This window comes from Amblyomma americanum, chromosome 11, assembly GCF_052857255.1.
Source record: "Amblyomma americanum isolate KBUSLIRL-KWMA chromosome 11, ASM5285725v1, whole genome shotgun sequence".
Classification (NCBI taxonomy): domain Eukaryota; kingdom Metazoa; phylum Arthropoda; class Arachnida; order Ixodida; family Ixodidae; genus Amblyomma; species Amblyomma americanum.
In genome coordinates, this window is record NC_135507.1 from 68,195,186 (window position 1) to 68,216,361 (window position 21,176).

Genomic DNA, 21,176 nt, shown 5'->3' on the forward strand with positions numbered 1-21,176 from the left:
GAAATGAGAGGGTGGTCCTCACCATGGGCGTCTCTCAGCAAGAGCAGAGTTCGTGCCCCGTCGGCGCAAAGAGCCCGGTACAGCGCCTGTGGCTGCACCGCGGCTCCTGTGGTGTTGCCATTGCCGTTTCCGTTGCCGCTGCCACCGCGCAAGCAGCTGGCGTAGAGGGCCACGGCCGCGTGTAAGAGGGCTCCCTGGTCATCATCTGCTGACGTTGTTGACGCTGGCTGCAGTAAAAGAAATCAGGCGAGGGACGGGATCTATAAATCATCGTGATTACTTGTGACTAAGCTTCACTACAAAAATATTTACGAAAGCTTACGGAGGTCATATCGCTCGCTAAATTGCCATTATTTCGCCGTGTTCGCTCAAGAGCGTAGCTTGTTCGGCTGCTCAACCCTTGGGTGCGGGAGAAAGCTTCGGCTCAAAGCAAAACAAGTTTAATGCAGAATGCAACACATAGGTGAAAGGCTAATCACTCCCGTATGATGCGAGTTTTTAGCGCCAGTTGTAGAAACCCATGTGGTCGATATAATTCGGGGGACCTCCACTAGGGTCTCTATTTTCCCATTTCGTTCTTTACCTTGCTCCTTTATCACCACAGCCCGAGCGCGCTTCAGGTGGCCACCCTTAGTAAGGAAGTTGTTGGGCCTTTCGTAGTGCCAGGAGACGTGCCAGTGTTTGGAAGAAGATATAGTCGGACACAAAATTCATGAAGTACTGGGCGCGGTTTCGCAGTATCCGGCTCAGCTTAAGCGTCTGTCAGCTGTCCGACGCTTCTTCACTTGCTTCCTGAGGTCACTACAATTATTACGGATAATTCTGCGTATTTTCCTCTCCTCTAAGTTACAAATTAGTATTAGTATTTATCTTGAATACAGTTTAACCCTCGTCCTCCTAAAAGCAGAAATGAAAAAGTTAAGTTACAGTGATTCGTTTTTTTTTTCATTAGCAGAAGGACAATTTTCACTAGAAGCAAAATTTAAAAACGCGCTCTTTCTCTTTCCTTTGCGTTGTTACGAAATTTCCAGCCTTGTGAGGAATAAATAATTTAAGGCACAGAGCCCAGCTTAAACGAGAGGTTAGTCCTTGAAAAAAACTATTTTTGTTAGGTTTGTAACGCTCTCCTGCCTTTTCTTGACTGAAGCAGCAGATAGAAGTGTTTCATTAGTTCGTAACCATGGAAACCCCGGTGTCTTTCTGCAGAGTTCATGTTTACGCTCTCTCTTATCATGCTTGATAAGACCCACGTTAATTTAGGGCGAACTTTCCAGGAAGCGGGTGTTCAAAACTTTTAAGTGCAAGTGGTGCATTGGAAGGAACCACCCGGCCTGCATCACGCACTGCGATAAGGCACTACTCACCGTCTCCAGCACACACAAAAAGCACAGCAGTGGACAGCGCTCAGTGGGGCGTATATCGACCCGACTACAGCCCTACACTGCACTTCAGTATTATTTTCTTATTTTTCATTAACTCTGGACGTCTCTTCCGCTAGAGTTATTACTCTCCGGAAATTAGCGACGATGTTTTCCTTGTTTGTTTTTGAATGTTCCCTGGTAGCCTGTTTACGACGCACACATGATTTACAGAGCTCACTAGACGCCTGTCCCCCTCCACTTAAACTTTCGGGAGTTGCGACGGCTTTTCCCCCGGAAATCGCGTCCTAAAACAAGCCGGCACATTTTCTTTTCCCTCCTGCTGGGCTTGCGCAAAGCGAAGTTTTCCATCGTAACGCCTTCGGCGAATCCCCCGAACTAGGCCTCTAATATATGGCAAAAAGCGTTTGATTGAAACCTGTGATTTAGGTGGGGCTGCCTTGGTTGTCGCTCGCAGTAGTGATATAAAAGTGGAAATGGCGCTTGACGGACCGTATGCGCCTGGAATCTCGCCAAAGAACATCACGAAACTATTAAAATTGCATCCTTCGTATCAACAGACTTGTGATGCGCTGGGCCGATGGGCGGCCATAAACTAATTAAAAAAAAAGAACTGAGTTTCAAGCCATTGAAGTTTCTTTGTGTGCATTGTGCAATAATATGCGAAGTAGATGGAGAGCAGGAACTCCCGGGACCAAGCAATGAGAAGCTTATTCCTCCGTTTCATCCAGTTTCGAAGCGAATCCCAAATTCTGGAGCAATTGTTAATGATATTGCTATTAAAAACGACGAAGAAACGGGAAGTGGCTTTAGACCAAGTTGTTGTCCTAGCCTTTATCCAAGAATCTTGGCACAATGGTGGGTTATGTTTCCCTGTGCTTTTCACTTACTACAACAAAGCAATACCAACAATGGTGTGAAAATAGTACTAAACACGCAAAGAAACGCGAAACGAAAAGCGCCAGAGAAGTTCTGATGGCGGAGCACACCAGAAAATAAGAAGGAAGACCCCTTGACCTATACTAAAAGGTGTCACCGAAAACGAAAAAAGCAACACTGTGCCTTCGCTCGCCTCTGCGCAAACGAGCTTCGCCTTGGGTAAGGGCTGTCAGCACGAGGGTACATGCTTCTCGTTATTGGAGTAAGCAGCAAGTCTGCTTTCCGAGCTATGTCCAAGGCTCAGGGCAATAAAGACTGTATGTGTGAGACTGCCGGCGACAGGGTTCATAAGAACCGAACAGCAGCTGTTGGGTGCGGGATGGGCTGACTGCTGGCCTGGGAAATAGGTAGAGGGATATAACAACGGGGGCAAGAGACCGAGGGGGTGGGGGGTGGGGGGGGGGGGGGGGGTGGGGGGGGGGGACAAGTTGCTTATTTGTCGGATGATAACGTCATTACAGCAGTCAAGATGAGTCGATGCTGCTTAATGACGCAGGCCTACCGCAGCTCCATTTTATGACACCGCCAAGTGGCATTGACTTGCTTCTGAACTGTATTCAATATTGAGGGAAAAACAACGCACCTTAAGACAAGGCTAGAGGAAGATATACCGACACAGCGCTGCGTCGTTATATCTTAATCTGTCCTTGTCTTAAGGTGCACTGTTTTTTTGTAATATGAACTACCAGCTAGCCCGTTTGACCGCCCTTGCAAGTTACTGTATTCAATACTTCTGTCTTCTCCAGCAGCCAGCTCCGAGAGTCATTTTTCGTGTTGCTTTAAGCGCCTTTGAATGTGTTATTTCTTTCGTCACGAGCACTGTCTATTTTGCAGCCGAACCAGTCTCCATCATATCAGGTCACCGCTTCTATTTTTACTATCATCACTGTGTAATATAATCCTCGTTTTCCTATCCGCGCTGCGTAGTGGGAATGAAGCTTCAATTTAACATGCTGACCTGTAAATGTCTGTCTTTTAAATATTGTTACTTTTATTGAGAGTGGTGTTTCTGCCTTAGCTATCGTGGGCATCTACCATAGCTACTCATATTCTCACCGACCAATATATCTGTCCTGTGCAACTTTGAATGGATAATACCCTTCGGATAACAGAGTAGCTGTAGCAGCTGCCCATCTCAAAACGATAAGTTCTTTAACCGAAGTGGACGCGATATTGCATGTCTTGCCCCCACCCGTCTGTTTGCTCAAATGAGAGATGCTCATTGCATTCGGTGGTGTGACAGGAGGCGACTACTGAGAAGCTTGTAAAACTACAGTCCTAATTGATCTTAAATTGCTTGTGAGTGATGGTTACAAGGAACGCCAGCAAGCGTATGTTACTTGCATAGCGGAATAGTTTTTTATATTGCCTCGAAAGTTACATCCCTGTTAACAATCCATGAAAGTAAAGGGGTTACGTCGATATGCGCATTTCCTATTAGGCGCTTGTACTAACATGAATATTTATTTATTTATTTGAGATACTCTAAGAGCCCTGCAGGGCATTACATACGGAGGGGGAGGGGGGCTGGACTAAGGAAAACATGAACATGATCACAGAAAACGAAAAATAAAGAAAAATGAAGCAGTGAGGTACAGCTTATTTATAGAATTGTAAGCGTAGCAATCGTCGAATTGTATGAAATCTAGGCCATGAGCTTGCATGAAGTTGTTCACGTAAATTGATTGGTCCTTTTCAGTTGATCAGTTCAATATTTGTTACAACATGGCAAGTCGAAAAATAGGAGAGAAAAAAAAACACAAGCGTGACCTACACGCTTTCTCTGTGTTTGTTTGTTCGAGGAGGATTTAACAAAGGGACTATGAGCGATTACAAACGCTTCCCTGCATTACGAGATCATAACCACACATCCTAACGACGCTCGCGCGTCAGGCAATGAGCGATGAAATTGGAGTGATCCCAAATGCAACCAAGAAATTTTGGCCCGCCAAAAGCGTTACAAATATCACAAAATATAAGGAAGAAAAGAGAGCAGCGGCTCAGCAACTTAATTTTGCACAACTAGAATGTTAGTGGCGCAACTAAAATCAATAATAATGGCCCGAAGCTGAACTTTTGGTCAACGCTGTGGGTGGCCTTTGCTTAAAAGCATTTATTCCCAGCAAAGGATCGAATCCGGCGCAAGTTTTCCTTTCTGCTGTTTCCTGAAAGGTTTTACAATTTTACCCCTCATGTAAAGCCGTCAACCAAGGGCCCTTGAGGAATCTGTAATAAATAAAAACTATTGCTAAAGGGCGAGTTGGTTTTACATTCTTGAAGGCAACAGCGCGAACGACGGGAATGACATAGGAACGAACACATGACGCGCGGTTTACAGTTTTCCAAGGTAGCAGACGCTAAATAGGCAGAGCGGCGACAACTGCCTTGAAAGAATTGAGCCTACATGCTACACATCCAAACCTATTCAAAAATTGGCGGCTGCAAAACCTCCTATTGTTGTTGAAAAAGAAAATGAAATTTTGGCGACTAGACACAGGAGTGATTCGATTTCTTGCTTAGATCAATACATTTTCTCTATTTCTACATACGTCGTTCTAGTGCCTATATTTCAAAGCCTAAAACAACTTTCCGTCCTTTCGAAAATATTAGTGGTTTTATTTGATTTTCCCTATTCCCATTACCAACGCTGTACAGAAGAAGCTACGGAGTACGAGGCAGCCTGCAAATTCCTTCAGCAAACAACGTTGATGAGCTTTTCGAATAATTTCTCACAACGGAGGCGCAAATATCTGAATAAAATAATTGCGCTGGAGAAAGTTCCCAATTCACTATGTAACGAACCATGATTTTATTTGAATAAATCTGAGAGATATGAGTAGTATCTGACGACACGTGCGGCCAGGATCCCACGCATTCGTTGAGCCGATGTATAAAGCTCTCTTGTTTTCCCATGTATAGTGCAGTAAAATATGACCATTTTTCAAACGTACAACCTTGCCAAAAGTAGCCAGGCTACATGGTGTGCTTCTCATTCGAATAGTAGAGGCTTTACGGCGTCCTTAAATATGAAAATGTGCTCGGAAGGTGAGGAGAAGCGTTATCCTTACCATACATAGATTTAGAGCTTGAGCGCTGGCATAACAGCTCCAATATACGCATGAGAAGCAAACCGTCCAGCCTAATTAGCTTTGGCAAAGACTGTACATCAGCATGGGTCCGTAGTGAAATGGATCGACGAGCGTGCTATATAACGTTGCTACTCGGAGTTTCTTTGTGAGACGAACAAGTTTATTTGGCATCGTTGCTTATTGTGCGCATACTCGACGCGATCATAGCTTCACAGAAGCAGGCTCACGACGTAAAAGAAATAGCGTTTCATGGCTGTTTTGCGAGTGCTACTAGAACTACTTGCGTCGATAGTTACGCAAACGTTTAGCTGGCACAACGTCACTTCAGCCTACGCTCTCCCTTGCAGTTTCGCCCCATCATGCGCTCGCCAGCTGGTCGCTCTGTAGTCGGCATCAGGCTTCCTCGGTTATTTGCGCAAGGCCAGCAGAAGGCTAATTGAGCAGAGGTAGACTGGGTGGCCGAACCCGCTTTCAAGCAAGCAGCATCTGTCAGCGACCGGCGCGTTACAGAATGGAACCAGCCCACGTGGGCGGAGTCGCTCGCACGGAGCAGAGACCGCGCCCGCCTGGGTTCGGGGTCGTCGCTGTGGAGCATGCTTTGAAACGTGCTCCAAGGGATGAGATGAAAGCGAGAAGGGCTAGCCGACATGATTTCGCATGCAGAGCATGGCAAAGGCTGTGCGCGTACTGCTATTTTTTGTTTATTACGCAGTGAAGGTCAGCAATTATCCCAATGAATGAGGCTTCGATGTATCAGTGGCGGATTCAGAGACTGGGACAGCACCCCTTCGAAAGTAAGTTCAATTTTCGTAATTGCTGACACGTGTGCGCTGAAGGGGCAAAAGAAATGTACCCCGGGCAGAACGAACTTGAAATAAATGATCGTTATTATAAAACGGCCACTTAATGTCGAATAATATCTTGGAGAGATTAAAAAATGCAGGGTCTACCACCGGTGACAGTGAAAGATCTTACGCGTACACATGTCATTTCAGATTCTTCTGCTGATTTTCGAAGCTGGAAAATTGCTTTTTTTGCGTTTGTAGATATTTACGGCGATGCAATGGCCACGTTGCTAAACTACGTAGGCATTCAATAGATTTAGTGGTACGTGAAGCTAAGCGATTCATTTCTGCTGTGTACCAGAACATTCGTATTCTGTATTCTCCTTTTCGCCAGACCTGCCATATATGAAATGTACATCTTTTTATCAGACGAATTCGTAGTCAGGAGGTGCTTAGGCTGGCGAGAGTATCATTTTGTCGGCAGAAAATACTGCTAAGCACATACCACTAGAAATTTACTCTTTGTTTTAATTTTGTACGCTTAGAAAGACTTTGAAGTATCCGAAAAATCAGACCCTGCGTCTTTAACGCTTTGTGCGCAGGATTTAGGTTGACTTCACCTTTGAAAATATAAAGGTAATTTCAAATATCACATGCGAGTGCCATGGCCTTACGAACTGCCAATTTTCTGTTTATTCTACATTGGTAGCTGCATGTTCTAGATGTTTGCCATTTTGATTGGGCGCGTCCTTCTAATCTGCTGCATAGGTTCCTAGATGTGCGCATTTCTTTTCCCTGCACTGCTCATGCCTCTATTGGCTACACGCGATCATCTGTATGTGGAAAAGAATTCATGCATTATGGAGAAGCCAACTTCGTTGCATCGTTTATCACTAGGCCCTTGGTGGAAGTTCGTTCTATTTTGTGCGAGTGCAAATGTTCACTGCAAATGACGTTTGCTTATGAATAATACGCAATTTTTTCACATAGGGTCGCTGGTTGTTTAAAAAATGTTTGTGATTTGTGGCGCTTACAACCGAAGGCGCCACCTATCCACATGGCTAGTATTTCGTTCGTAACTCATTGAGATAAAGCTTGCAGCAGCGAACGCACTAATAGCAAGCTGTGTCACTCCATTCAGCTGTAATCTACATAGAATAAAGCAAGTTCGGCAGATAGAATAAAGCGTATTGGGCCTGTACTCGCTCTAATCACTTCACCAAGTCTGCCTCCTGCATGCAAGGGTTGCGGCTTTCACTTTGAAGTTGGATTATTGGAAGGACGATTTGGCGGACCTACGTGCAACTCTGGGAACCAGTACAGTAACCCTACATCCTGCAAACCTGCACTGGCCTTAGCGCTAATGCCGCAGGCTATCGAAGCTGGAGTAGCGGTGAGCCAAAAGAAGGATAAGGGTAGGGCAGAAGAAGCAGAGCAGACCTTGACGCAGCAGCTGGTAAAAGCGCAGCGCGCGCTGGCATTGTGCCTAGAGTAAGGTCACGCACAGACAAGAGCTTCTAGCATTCGTCGGCAGGCACACATTTGCTGCTATTATTTACAAGAGAAGAAAGGCGTGTAATTAAAAAATTTGCGCGGAATAACACAGGACGGGAGGGAGAAACACGCACACACACACATACACAAACGGTCGCGCGCGCGTTTGTGTGTGTGTGTGTGTGTGTGTGTGTGTGTGTGTGTGTGTGTGTGTGTGTGTGTGTGTGTGTGTGTGTGTGTGCGTGTGTGTGTGTGTGTGTGTGTGTGTGTGTGTGCGTGTGTGCGTGTGCGTGTGCGTGTGTGCGTGTGCGTGCGTGTGTGCGTGTGCGTGTGCGTGTGTGCGTGTGCGTGCGTGTGTGTGTGTGTGTGTGTGTGTGTGTGTGTGTGTGTGTGTGTGTGTGTGTGTGTGTGTGTGTGTGTGTGTGTGTGTGTGTGTGTGTGTGTGTGCGTGCGCGCGCGTGCGTGCGTGCGTGCGTGTTTCTCCCTCCCGTCCTGTGTTATTCCGCGCGAAGTTTTAATTATGTCGCTACACCAACTGGCCCAACGTTCTACCCTATTAAGATAGGGGTGAACGTATTCTTGTTAAGTGCAAGACTTTCAAAACGACGAGTGCACAACGTCGCCGTAGGAATTCAAGAAACTCTAGGCTTACGAAACAGCCATGGCCTTTAAAGTTTTCAAAAATTAAGAAAGAGTTAAGAGGCGCCTAGAGGATTGGAGCAGAAGGTGAAAAGAGTAGCGTAGAAATGCGAAAATGGAAACTGGCCCTTAATCGGAAGATATTGAGCACGCTAGGAATTGATAGCTAGTTGACTTTTCACTACACCGATACAAAGTTGAGGCTCATAACTACTTCTTTATTAAGTGTCGGTGACAAAAGCAGACTCTCTACATTAGCAAAAACAAGCAGGCCCATCAATGAAAACACCCCCCCCCCCCCCTGGAAACTGTTTCTTAGCTATGTTATTATGTAATCTCAATAGTTACCCTGAAAGCCGTGAAGCGAATGCTTCGTGACTGCTGAAGATAGATGTCTTAAAGACGGTCCACAGAGGCGCCTCAGTGAAGAAAAAGCATCTCGGGATGGACCTGTTTCGACAATATCTGAAAAATAGGCCACAAGTTGTCCCCCCCCCCCCCCCCCCCCCCTTGATGCACGCTATGCGGGTAACGTCCAACACTGTATCACACTACATGGGCTTGCCAAATCATGCAGGAAGAGCCAAAAATCCCAAACCCAAAACTTCAGCAGTGGGAGGTTGCCCTGTCGATTTGTCGGGCATGGTGTCGAGAAGAAAACAAGAGGCTGTAGAAGCCCTGTACTTAGCGCCCCCGACTGGAAAGAGGGCGCAATGATGTGTATTCAAAAAAATGTTTACCGTTGTCGTAATTTTCAGAAGAGATTCCAGAGGAGTTACAATAGTGCAGAGAAAGAAATTCCCGCTACTTTCACTTTAGGGCGTCTTACATGCTATTTTAGGAGTCCCTAATTTCGTACGAAAAAATCTCCGCACACGCGAACCAGCTTCAACCGAGTGCTCATACAGCTTGTTAAGAGCTACAGGCTTGGACGAAGTAGTTCTTTTCTTCAGGAGGCCTGCTATTTGGCGTGCTGCGTAAAGATGCCTAAGGCACGGGGCTTCCTTTTAATGCTCCCTCTGAAGTGGCATGCAAAGAGGCACGTTCCGCGCCACCCGCCCACGGTCGACTCGCCTCCAAGGTCGGAGCCGGTCGATGCTGCCCATTCAGCGCGTGCCTGCGTCCTTTAGCTCAGCTGAGACTACTCTAACAGGAGAGGAGTCCTCCATCCAGGCGCTCGATAACTTCTTTATGCCTGGATGCAGAAGAACTGAAAGAAGAAAATCGGCATGGGCCTTCCTACGTTTTAAAGGTTGGATTTGGCGCTGAAGTTGTGACATCCCTAGCAGTTGTGGAAAGAAGATTTTTTGAGCTGGAAACCACTTATGAACACAATTTTTTCGTATAATAGAAAATTTCACTACAAGAATCAATATACCGACAGATCACATGACAGTAGTTTTGTATTCTTTTTCTATAGACGCTTTTGCTGCCATCAAAAGCTTTCTCTCTTGGCTTTCTATGGCAGTGTTAACTGTTCGATGCGATCGATGGAAACACTTTAAGAGAAAGAGTTTGCTAAATATCAGAAGTACGGACTATTATCTTCAATATTTCGAGAGCAGTATCTTACAATTTTCTAATTTTCAAAATTTTTGCCCGAGAATTCTCGACATGGTTGTGTGACAGCATCGCAGTGCGCAAGGCATGGTTTTACCTGCATTATTATCCAAGGGTAATTAGTTGTTATTTGTGTGATTTTGAAAAACTCGAAGCCTGTATGAAGGAGCTGCGCGTCCATATATGGGTCTTCGGTAGCGCTCGTAAGGTTCAAGGTCACTGTAAGGGCAGTGACGCATGATTCAGCCTCTTGCCAACGAATTAGGTATACTGCTAATGAATGTGATCTTCCCATGAAAACCCAGTCTTGTAGTAGGAACATCACTGTGATAAAGTATAAATGCGGTTTACTTCGTTGCACACAAGTGAACTCTGCAGTTCATGAGCAACGAACAACATAAAATGTGTTCAAGGAGAAGAAAAACAGAGAAAGAGCCCTGGCAGCAGCTGCAGTTGAACAAATTACATCCAGTTTTCGTCATAAGGGCATGTGACAGCATAAACCTACACCTGATCATCGCCGATCTCATTCATGTTTTTACCAACCTACAGGACCTAGGTATGCGTGTTGTTCGAAGAGGACTTGTTCCTTTCTAGTGATGGCCGGGCACAGATTCGCGCGGGGATGTAGAATAGACAGCAGCACAGATCAAAAGAGGTGAAATGTTTTCAGGCAGATGGCATGTGCGTACGGTTAACAATGAAAAGCAACAGAAAATGCTTTTTGCTTTAGCACAACGAAACCGCTGCCTGCATGCAGTAACAAAGAAATACGTATTCAAATAAATATCTTCGTCAGTTTCCGCTTAATTGATTTTCTTTGTATGTTTGCCTTTTAAGAGACTGACAAAATGTCAGCGGCGATGTTTCAATTCTTTTATTTCGTAACCCATTTCTTACGCCCCGATGGATCGAGGGCAGTTTACTGTGCAATGTGTTAATTTGTCACGACGCCCGAAGCCTTTGTAGCGAACTGCACCCCCTGCAAAAAAACCGACTTATTCCATTTGTGCTAAAATTTCATAATTAATTCGCAATTTTTTGTGCCGCGAATTTTCTAGGATTGGGAGACCACGCCCCGCGCAATAAATTAAAAAAATTCTACCGGTAGCTGACATCGTTGGCCGAAATTTTTAAGCGCAGTTTCTATGGTTCGGTGACAATGGCGCTGTAGTCAACTGGTTTCACACCGTAAGAACAAATTGTGAGGAGAAGATTAAGCATCTCGCCTTGACCTGTCCTAGATTTTGTCAGCATACGGGTGCCACTTCCTGATATATCTTGACGAAAACGTAAAAACTTGACTGTCGGCCATCTTGATGAGACCTTGGTAACGCAACATAGCCAGGAATCCTTTCAGTGGGAGTACAGCACGAACAGAGTCCAGCCGTGGTAGCACACAAATTTCTTTCAAGTATAGATGTTCCGACAGCTCAGCTCACAATGTCGTTGGTATTTTCCTTTTATCAGAAGGTGTTTACTTCTTTCGTCTAAGCTAATTATGACTGCGAATTTCCCAGCGCAAGGACAACTGAAGAAACAGTACTATGGTCACTATCTTCTAATGTACTGACCATGCGTGTTGGACCATTAGAAACGCAATTATTGTACAGCAGTGCGATGAAGAAAAACTCTTTAGTTATCGACACGTGACACTGTGGCACATGACACACAATACATGCTAAAAATATTACCATATGGAGAACCACGTCATAATAATCATAATCACTGAAAAGGAGTTTCAGTTCTTACAATTGTAAAGTTTCCCACACTTTGTCCAAATTGTGAGCTTGCGCAGGAAGAATGTATTAACGTGGCTGAATTCCTTGCAACAAATCAGCTGTAAGTTCAGCGGTGTTGTGTGCCTCCTTTTTCTTGTCCTCCACCTGTTTCGCTGCTTCCACCATTGCGCACTATGAACCAACTATCACGGCAATCTACTCTATTGAACTCATGAGCAACAATTCACGGGAACAATACGCTGCTAAAAGGGCACAATGAGAAAGGCAGAGCACGACAGCTGGCCCAAACCATGTTCTACTAACAGCCATTCGTCTTTCGCCAGTATACGGTCTGTGACTAAGTGTGGAAGTGCGACAACCCAGGCCGCCCGCCCGACTACTCCCCGGCACACGCTACTTCCTGTCCCAAGCGACCAGAGTAAGCAGGGCTGCGTAGTGGACATGCTCTCTGGGGTATTGTTCGCACGCTCCACGGTAATGGACGTGAAAGACGCCGAGACACACATGCCCTCGAGACAAAGTGGATAAAGGCGCGGAACAGGTGCTGAGGTGCGGACACGCCGATTGCCGTCTTGGGAAAGCGGGAAAGAAGGAAGAAAACGCTCGGGGAGGAATGACGCTGCTTCCAAGGCGAATTGCTTTCTGGCCGCGGGCTAGACGAAGCCAGGCTGCCGATGGGAAGTCTTGTCATCCCGACATAATATGGGGCACTGTAGTTGGGTGCTGTCTCTTCCCTAGTTTCTTAGATTTGTCGCTGTGCGAGCCTTTTTCTCTGAGAGAGGCTTTGCACAAGGAGCCTTTCGGCTCTGAAGGTAAGGTCTGTGTTCTGATGAGGACTGCCAATATTGTATCTAGCCGACACAATGCAAAATTGTGTTCGCCCGCTCTAATATTGGTATTCGTTCGTGTTCAAAATAGTAGCAAAACTCTCCCATTAAAATAAGGAAGAACAAAAATACAAAAGCCGCAGGAGTAGGCACATATTTATACTACTTGTGAATTATTATTAAGTAAGCATTCTACCCAGTAACACAGTTTCATAAAGAAAGTAAAAATTGTTGCAGTGAAATAAAAAGTAAATCAATAAATTGTGACACGTACAGTTTCGGATATAAATTTTCATGTTAAAAATAATAAATAAAGAAGAGGTTACTAAATGTAGAGGCCTAGATACTGTAACGGGCTATGAAAAGGCAGCGTAGTCGTGAACAAATGAGAGGTAGGCAAATGCAAGCAATCAACACGTTTACGTTGTCGTTATCGGTATTTATAGCATCATACTAATGCCGCAAAGCTGTTGGCGTAATAAACTGCCAAGCGTGGAGAAATTCTGACTCTGTTTGCCTTTCCAGAAGCTATCCTCTTAACCCATGTAATCATGTCCTCTGCCATTCCGAGCTAACGCGGGGTCGTTAGCCAGCAGTAATTGCTTTCCTAACCCATTTTATCGCCCTCAAAACCAAAAACTCTGAGTGCAACTTAATTCTGCGTATTTGTTGCCAAGTGACCTCGGCCAGTCTAGATTCGGGATATCCGAATGGCGCTCATTTAGCAGGAATGTGGCAACACTTGGACTTCGCTAACATTGTGATCAGGCTTTGTTTCAGGGGACTCATTGTCATTATCACTGTGGACAGCGAAGTTCAATCGAAAGCAGGACACAGGCCTCTTGCAAGGACATTTGATATCTCCTGCCTTGCACCTCCCACTGCAATGTCGCATCGTGAAACTCCCCAAGTGCTTCACTTCATGACACTCCTGGGAATGCTTCGGTGCTTTCTTTCAGATGGTATCCCTTCACTCGCTTTTACAGCATATCGGTAGTGATATAAATGACAAAAAATGATTAGTCACTAATTGATATTTTTCTTTACAATTTATCGCCAGTGAATCTTGAGCGATTCGCATTTGCTTTTACTGATGCTCCAATTGATATCTGCTCATAACCTACGCACAATCCGTCATCCATGTCAACCAAGCTCCAATGTTGTAAAATAATATACTTAATTCCTTCATCCGGCGGTCATCGTAGAAAATATGACTATTACTTTTGTTGTATGCAGACACATTCCTACCTTCTTGTGCAATTTACGCGCCACTGATGAAGTCAAAACCAAGTCAAGTACTAGCTATAATTGATAAAGAACTTAATAATGTCACATGAATAAAACTCAGCGAATGCAGAGATTAATACTTGAAGAAAAGTGATCTGGTGTCAAATATGCCGGCTTAAGTCTTTAGTCATAGCGGACCAATAGTTTCCCAAAGTCTGATATTGGTGGGAAAAAAAAACAACTGGCGTCCATTGCAAATGCACAAAAACTGTGTGTTCCGTAAACAAAAAAAAAACGAACAAAACTTTCATAAGAGCACATGCGTCCAAAATCAATCTGAATTGGGAAAGAGAATGAGGAGCTCAAGAACAGATCTAATCTCTCAATTAAAAAATAACATATGGGCGGTATCTTGGAATGCTGCGGCTAAAGGAAAATTTTATTATCAGCAAACAGAAACACAGGAAGAAATTGTAGATCTTCTAGACGTGCTCTTCACTTGAAGGCAATAAGCCGCCTAGAAAAACAACCCATTTAAACAATCAAGCAACATGGTACTATATAATTAAATTGAGCAAAAAATAAAGAATAAAGACGAGAAAGAACTTTTTTTTAAGCGCTGCTCTTATGCGTCCGTTCTTGCCTTGCGCGTCGTCATCGGCGTTGTCGGCGACGAAGTTTTTATGTGTTATGTTTATTTACGTTCGTGTTTTTTTGTTTTTATGCTTTTATGTTTGTGTTTTATGTTTATGTTTGCGTTTTTTATGTTTATGGCGTAACACGCCGCTTGCCAACACTGGCAGGTTGTGTGTGAAGACCTCAACCCAAATTTTGCATTGTGGACTGTCGTAATCGTCATGATACAGCAATCTGTATTTAAAAACATAAAAAAAAACACGTTCAATGATTGGACATTTCGTTGCATTTTTAACGGTTGTTTTGACCGCATGTACGAATTGTCAATGGGCACTTTCGACTTTAAAACATTTCTCCAAAGTTCTGCGTTTAAAAGATTATTATTGCCTCTAAAGCAGCGTACAGGTTCTGAGTGTAGCGTAGTTTCTCAACATTCAGTACACATGCCGTTTTTATTAAACACGAACTGTTACGAAACCTCTCTCATGGCTTGGGGTGCTAAGCCTACGCTCAAATATTCTCCATTTGTGCATGTGCTCCACTAGAAGGTTCGCCTAGCTTCTCTAACATTTACTAATTAGCCCTCGTTATTTACAAATGTGCCGTAGCGTTCTACATCCTAGTTGAAGTTTTTCAGTGCTTACCTACGTTGCAAGCGTGGAGAATGTGTGTTTGTAGCGCATTTTTCCACAGGAATCTCTCCACTTATAAAGCTGCCAAGTATTCATTTGAACTGAGAGTCCATGTTACCGGCTCCAACGTAAAATAAAGGCCTTCCATGTATGTCTCTGTTTCTTCCTTTTCGTTCTTCAGATTTTCTATAGGTTTCCTTGATTAAAAAAAGAAAGCAGAGTGTAAACACTTCTCCCCGCTATGATAATTCTGTTACGTGCTTCACGGTTCAGTTTGGTGAAAGATGCTCAGTTCGGTAGAAGATACTCTTGAGCCACGTAGTCTTACTATTTAAATGTTCTCGGATTAAAAACGTCTTTTCCACAAACCTGTATGTGAATGAAAACAGAGCTTGCTTCGAACTCATGATAAAGTCCTGTACTCAGTCCCGAAAAACAGAGCACGGCACACCCCTTTCCTCAAGTTTTGCGGTTTCTCGTTGGGATGCTGTTATAAATTTTAGGAAGCTAACCTGAAGACAGTATACGACAGTTCTGCTTCCTGGGAAAACTAGAAAGAGCGCATTTTGAAAGAGGGTTTAAAATCGACAAAGAGGAAGCAAGAAACCGAAGCATGGCAAGTGAGAACTCCTACTCGCCGGAAACTTATATGCAGCGGAGAGATAAGAGAGGCGAGAGGACTGGTTTCCCCCAGCGCCTCCTCTTTCCTCCATCTGCAATGACAGCGCCTGAACACAAATGGACGGTCGTCGCACCACACTGATCTTCGGGCGGCGGATGGGCGTGCCCTCAGCCTGCACCACTTCCTTCAAAAGTGGTGGAAAAGATGCGAACGGTTCTTTCTCTGAAGATCTCTTTTTTTCGTCTTTGTGCCATTGTTCACTCCTTGAAGCCTTTTCCTCAGGAGCTCTGCACTTCTGATGATTCAGTGGCGCAGTAACTCTTCAAGGAGCGTAGAAGGGACGATACGAGTGGGAGTCGCATGTCTCTGGTGACTGCCAGAGTGGCATGAAAGAAGAGTTCCTTGTCATGTTCTGCACGTGGGCCTGTTTTTTGCAGCGTCTGGTTCCTGCTGCTCTTCGTACGGCAGAAGATTGATAGCGTTCTTTTTGCGAAAAAATCGAATGTTTACATGGCAGAGTTGAGTCAACAGTTGTCGTATATTTTCCAGAAGCCGGTTGTTATAGCCGAAGACATATATTTAAAAGCCTCGCACTTGACAAAGGAATATCGATGTACGGGCGAAGTGCGTTTCGCTGTCGGAGGCACGCACATGCCGAAGACAGTATGCAAAAAGAATGATGGCTTCTATTCGATCGCAGTTTGGTCCCTGCTTTATTTTACGTAGTCATGAAAAACCTACTTCTTTACCTAGTGCATGCGTATGTGTCGTTTTCCGCCAAATGTCTTGCTTGCAGACCGCACACTGATGAGGCATGGCTGTTTTTTCATACACGAGGCTGGAACAGGAGTGAATTTCATTTAGTTATGTCGTCAAGAAAAGAACCCACGGCATTACAATAATTCCTTTCGAACTCTGAACGCGGCTTGCGAAATCACACGGATTGGCACGTTACTTTCAATAAATTTGAATGGTTGTTATGATGCCCCTGAAAATTTAACGACACCGTAATTTTACATGGCAATACTGTCATGTCCAGGACTTAGCACAGAATACCAAATAGCTGCGGGATCCGGTATCTCCTCTGCGTACTGACATATGGAAGGTGCACTATACTATCAGCTTAAATTGAGCAGATCATGAAATAAGGAATAGCGCACGCGGCATAAAAAAAGAGCTTTTTTTTTCGTCGGAAGGTGCGAATCACCAGTGGCCCAGAGTCCTGGGGAAGCCTTGATATTGGATCCACGCACGAAAACCAAACATCCTAGAAGGAAGATAGCATGTGATCATTTGCCCCTCTAGGAAAAACCTTGGTAAGCACTTCCTGGGCTATCAGTACGTGGGACAGCGTGGCAGTACTCTTGAAACTACTGCAACAAGAAAGCAACTCGTCACTATTGTGAGCCTCTAACTCTGGGTGCCGAACGTGCGTCCTGAAGACGTGAGCAAGGTACAGACGCTGCGCGTCGCCCTGCATTAGTAGGCTCGCTGACATGCAGGCAAGTTGTGAATACTTCGGTTACTGTTGCACAGATTACGCCTAACGGAACGCAGAATCCGGGCCCTAACCTTTTCCACTAATTAACTGGCGCCAACCCGCTCTGATCCGTCTACGGTGCAGTCTGCATGCCTTGCGCGTCCGGCGCAGCCGGCACAGAAGCCGGCTTCCGATCGATCGCGGCCCGCATGAATAATCCAGCTGCCCTGGCCAAGATGCACAGCGCATGCATTATGCGCTCACCTAGGCGGAGAGAGCGAGACGTCATTGAAAGCTCTGCCGAGTGTACCTAAGCAGTGCTGCAGGTCATGCTTTTATGAGCGCTCCCCAGATATTTATGGTACAGAGTGCGATTGGTCTAAGGCATTGTTTTTCGAAGCGAAAAGCTTCACTACGCTAGGTAAAGCAGGCGTCGCCTAGGCCAGAAAATGACCTTGAACGGCCTTCAGCTCAACCACGTTAGCCGTGTATGACCATATGTCGTAGTTATGGTGTAGAGCCCTTGACTCCTGACATTGACTCATGGCCTCGAGTTGATCTTTGACCTCTTGCATTGAGTTGACATTTGATCTTTGACGTTGAGTGACATTTTGGTTGACCTTTGGCCTTAAGGACATCCGATGGGGGTGTCCGAAGACCATCTGATACCAGGTCATAGCGACGTGATGGTGTGGGTGCATACACAACGGCTTTCGCGAGCGTATAGCCATGGACGAGCCTGAGACGCTTAGCAAGCGTGTTTGCTTTTCGCTGAATTCGTAGTTAGCCAGCTTAAGCCACTGGCAATTTTCTTGTCGGCTGCGATCATGAAAGAGAAGACGAAGCAGCGCGGAAAAGACACGGATGTCTCCTTCCTGCGATGTGTCTTCGTCCATGAACGGTCTACAAGCACAGACATTCGAATTATCACTAAAAGACCATGAAACAGGAATGTAATTTCATTCCTTCGTCCCGCGTTTTGCGCTGGTTTACCTTTCTCTACAATGTTGTACCAAGTTGCCCGAGGTCCTGCCTAGTGATAGAAATTGAAGATGACCGCTATTGACAGGCTACTGTAGACCAATGATACGGACGCCACCTTTCCCAAAAACGACAATTTTATAAACAGCACGAGGACAAAAAAATGAATCAATGCTGACCTTTCCGCGGGCAACTGACAGAAACAAATGCCTTCAAACGGCCTTCGTTTAAGACAGATTTTTGTGCTTGAATTTCTGAGCCTACGCGGAACTTGCGTTTACTCCCAAAATGTAATCACGGGGCTTGTTTTCGGTCTTGAAGTCACAGACTTGTATCGATTGGCAGGAAACGTTTTCAATTGAATTTTCGAAAGAAGTCCGCCTTTAGCTGCCAGACTACATCAACACAGCGAGAAAAAGGCAAAGTATCGATTCATACTGAGAACGAAAATGTGATGGAGTTGTCAGTTTCTGTCAGAAACGCACCTAGAGAAGCCATGATAACAGCCATATTGATGATTTGGCGTTGTTAACATCAAGTTTCTCAGAAGTGAATGGAAACAATACGGTAATTTTCTGTTAAACCTGATGACACGAGCTAAATGAAAATTCTAGGGTGTCCTTTTCTGTAATCTGCAGTAGTAATCTTTTCCGAAACTTAGCGAGAGAGAACAAGGGTAGCTTGCCAAGATGCTTGATCATATATTGTGAGCACATTTTGCAGAGTTCTGCGTGTGTTCCGCACTCTACGCTGCGTCTAGTTGAAATGCGTTGACAAAATTCATTCACGCTACAACAACATATCAGCGCGTCTTTCTACTTGAACATATATGCCGAGATGCACGGCTTTGACTTCCCATACCAGCGAATGCATGCCCATTTTATTATAAAGGCTCAACATTTACATAAATGTTGGATGAGCAGAGCCGCAGGCGGTGGTCGACGTTCTCTTTCCAGAAACACATCTCAGTTTACCCTTTTGCAGCGGAGGAGAAGGAAAGAGATGACGAATATCAGAGTCAACCCGTCTACCATGGGCTCACTGTTCCTTTTTTTTTTTTTTGCTGTGCCTATCCCAAGTGCATTCAAGTGCTCGTTAGCCTTTCACCAGGAGCTGTGGCTGCGCAATTGAGTCGGATGAGACCGCAGACAGGTGCGTTCGAAAGTGTAGCCAACGAAAGTTTTAAATAGTCCCACGAAACGGTTGCAAGGCGGCGAAGACAGTAGAATGCATAACTGCGTCTAAAGGATGGTTGTTCAGTGCACGGGGCGTAAAGTAGAGAAATCAATGAGGGATAACATGTGAGATGGCATATATTTCAAAAATCTGCGGCATGCGCAGTCTCAGGTAACTCATGTTTATGATTACTCTTTTAAGGCCCCGTCAATATTGCCACGCGCGCAAGCCATTATTAGCTCTGACAGATTCGTATATACCTTTTCCTTAGCACTAAACAAGGAGGTAAAGCCACTTATACCCCTGACGGACGGTATCTCTGGAAGGTCTTCAATGTAAAGGCGCCTCTTTACCTTCAAGAGGCAGCACCACCCCATAGGAGCAGCAGCGCACTGACATAATACAGCCCGACGGTGGTCATCGACCTTTAGCGTTCGCTGCAGTGCAAAAAGTGGGTGAAGTGAGAGCTTTAAAATAAAGCGGTGCATGTAATTCACTCCTCAAGCTTCGACATTTATTTCAGCTTTATTCTTCCATAAACGAACTACCGTCAGTTTCTCTAAATAGCAGCAGCAGGCTTTGGCTGCCATGTCCAACATGGGCAGCCGGTGCTGCTGCAACATTTTTACCGTCGCGAGATCTGAGCATTTTATCTGAGCAAACAAATGTAAATACTCATCCAAAAGTAACAGCACATAAACATTTTTTTATATTTATAATAAGTTTTCTGTCATTTTTAGTTGCCTCAAATTTTCTTGTTTGCTTTCACTTAATACGCTGCATGTCGCTGCGATCGTACTTTCTCGACTGCCGCTCTTTTTTGGCTGCAAAGGGCTAGGACGGGCGCCTTCAATTCTAAGACTCTTAGCATAACACGCGCAAAACTTGTTCCGTGTAGCTGCGCGCATTTGCGTTTGAATACATGGACATGGTCCTCAAACGCGTTTGAAATTCCCACGTGACAAAATTTAAAAGCCCAGCGACAGTATGAGCGTGTGACACGGCTTTTAGAAATCAATTTGGGCTTTCTGCGGAAGCCTCTGCTTCCAGTCCAATTTGTATAAACCCACAAAGTGGTTCTATTGAAAAACATTTTGATTGTAGCGCCCTGTTTTCATGTAAATGTTTATTGCCGCCCGGTTGGTGTTATGTAAACTAGCTATTCCGAACTGTTGTTTTGCAAGAATTGGCGGGGCACCCTACAATTCAAAAGTCAATGTTCGCATCGGCCAACACGAAGGAAATAGTCGCAATATAGCTGAATATACTGTACAAATGAATGGAAGAGTTGAGTACGACAAGGAATTGAAGCACAGAGCAGAAGTTAGGTTCAGCTCCTGTTACGTCATCCTACTTCCAAGAATGCTGGAGCAAATAGTTACGCACAGTTTTTTGTTCAATGTTTTGCAGACAGCTTTTAAATCGGGAAAATTTTGAAATGGCATAATTTTGAAAGCCAGTTAAAATGGCAACGCTGAAACTCATTTTGTAAGCTTCCGTGTTATTAAACAGCAGGTGTGTCAAGATACTGATCTCCTTGTATTTGGTCCAAAGAAAAAGTGTGTGTGGGGGGGGGGGGCATCAAGTGCAAATTGTGCTGCGGTCTTCTTAAAAACAGCGAGAATGTGCGCGGTTTCGTCAACGTTCCTGGATTTGCACCACTCGCTTGAGTCAGCGCAAGCTTTCATCTGAGGCAATGTTCTAAAGGATAGCAAACTATAGTTGTGAAATATTTCTAAACTACATTTTTCTGTCCGTTAGAAAAATGTAGTTAAAAAATAAAACCCATGGTAGTGGCTCAGTGGTTATGGCGCTCGGCTGCTGACCCAAAAGATGCGGGTCCGATCCCGGCCGCGTCGGTCAAATTCCGATGGAGGCGCAATTCTAGAGGCCCGTGTACTGTGCGATGACAGCGCACGTTAAAAAACCGCTGGCGGTCAAAATTTCCGGGGCCCTTTTCTACGGCGT

At 44.9% G+C, this 21,176-nt stretch overlaps 1 protein-coding gene across 1 annotated transcript in view; it reads right to left on the reverse strand.

Annotated features, from left to right (window-relative positions):
- Nucleotides 1-21,176, reverse strand: part of LOC144111109 (uncharacterized) — a 137,071-nt gene that overhangs the window by 37,298 nt on the left and 78,597 nt on the right. Inside the window, exon 2 of the mRNA XM_077644247.1 lies at nt 23-227. Within this exon, the coding sequence (XP_077500373.1) occupies nt 23-227 (205 nt within the window). The remainder of the gene's footprint in view (nt 1-22; nt 228-21,176) is intronic.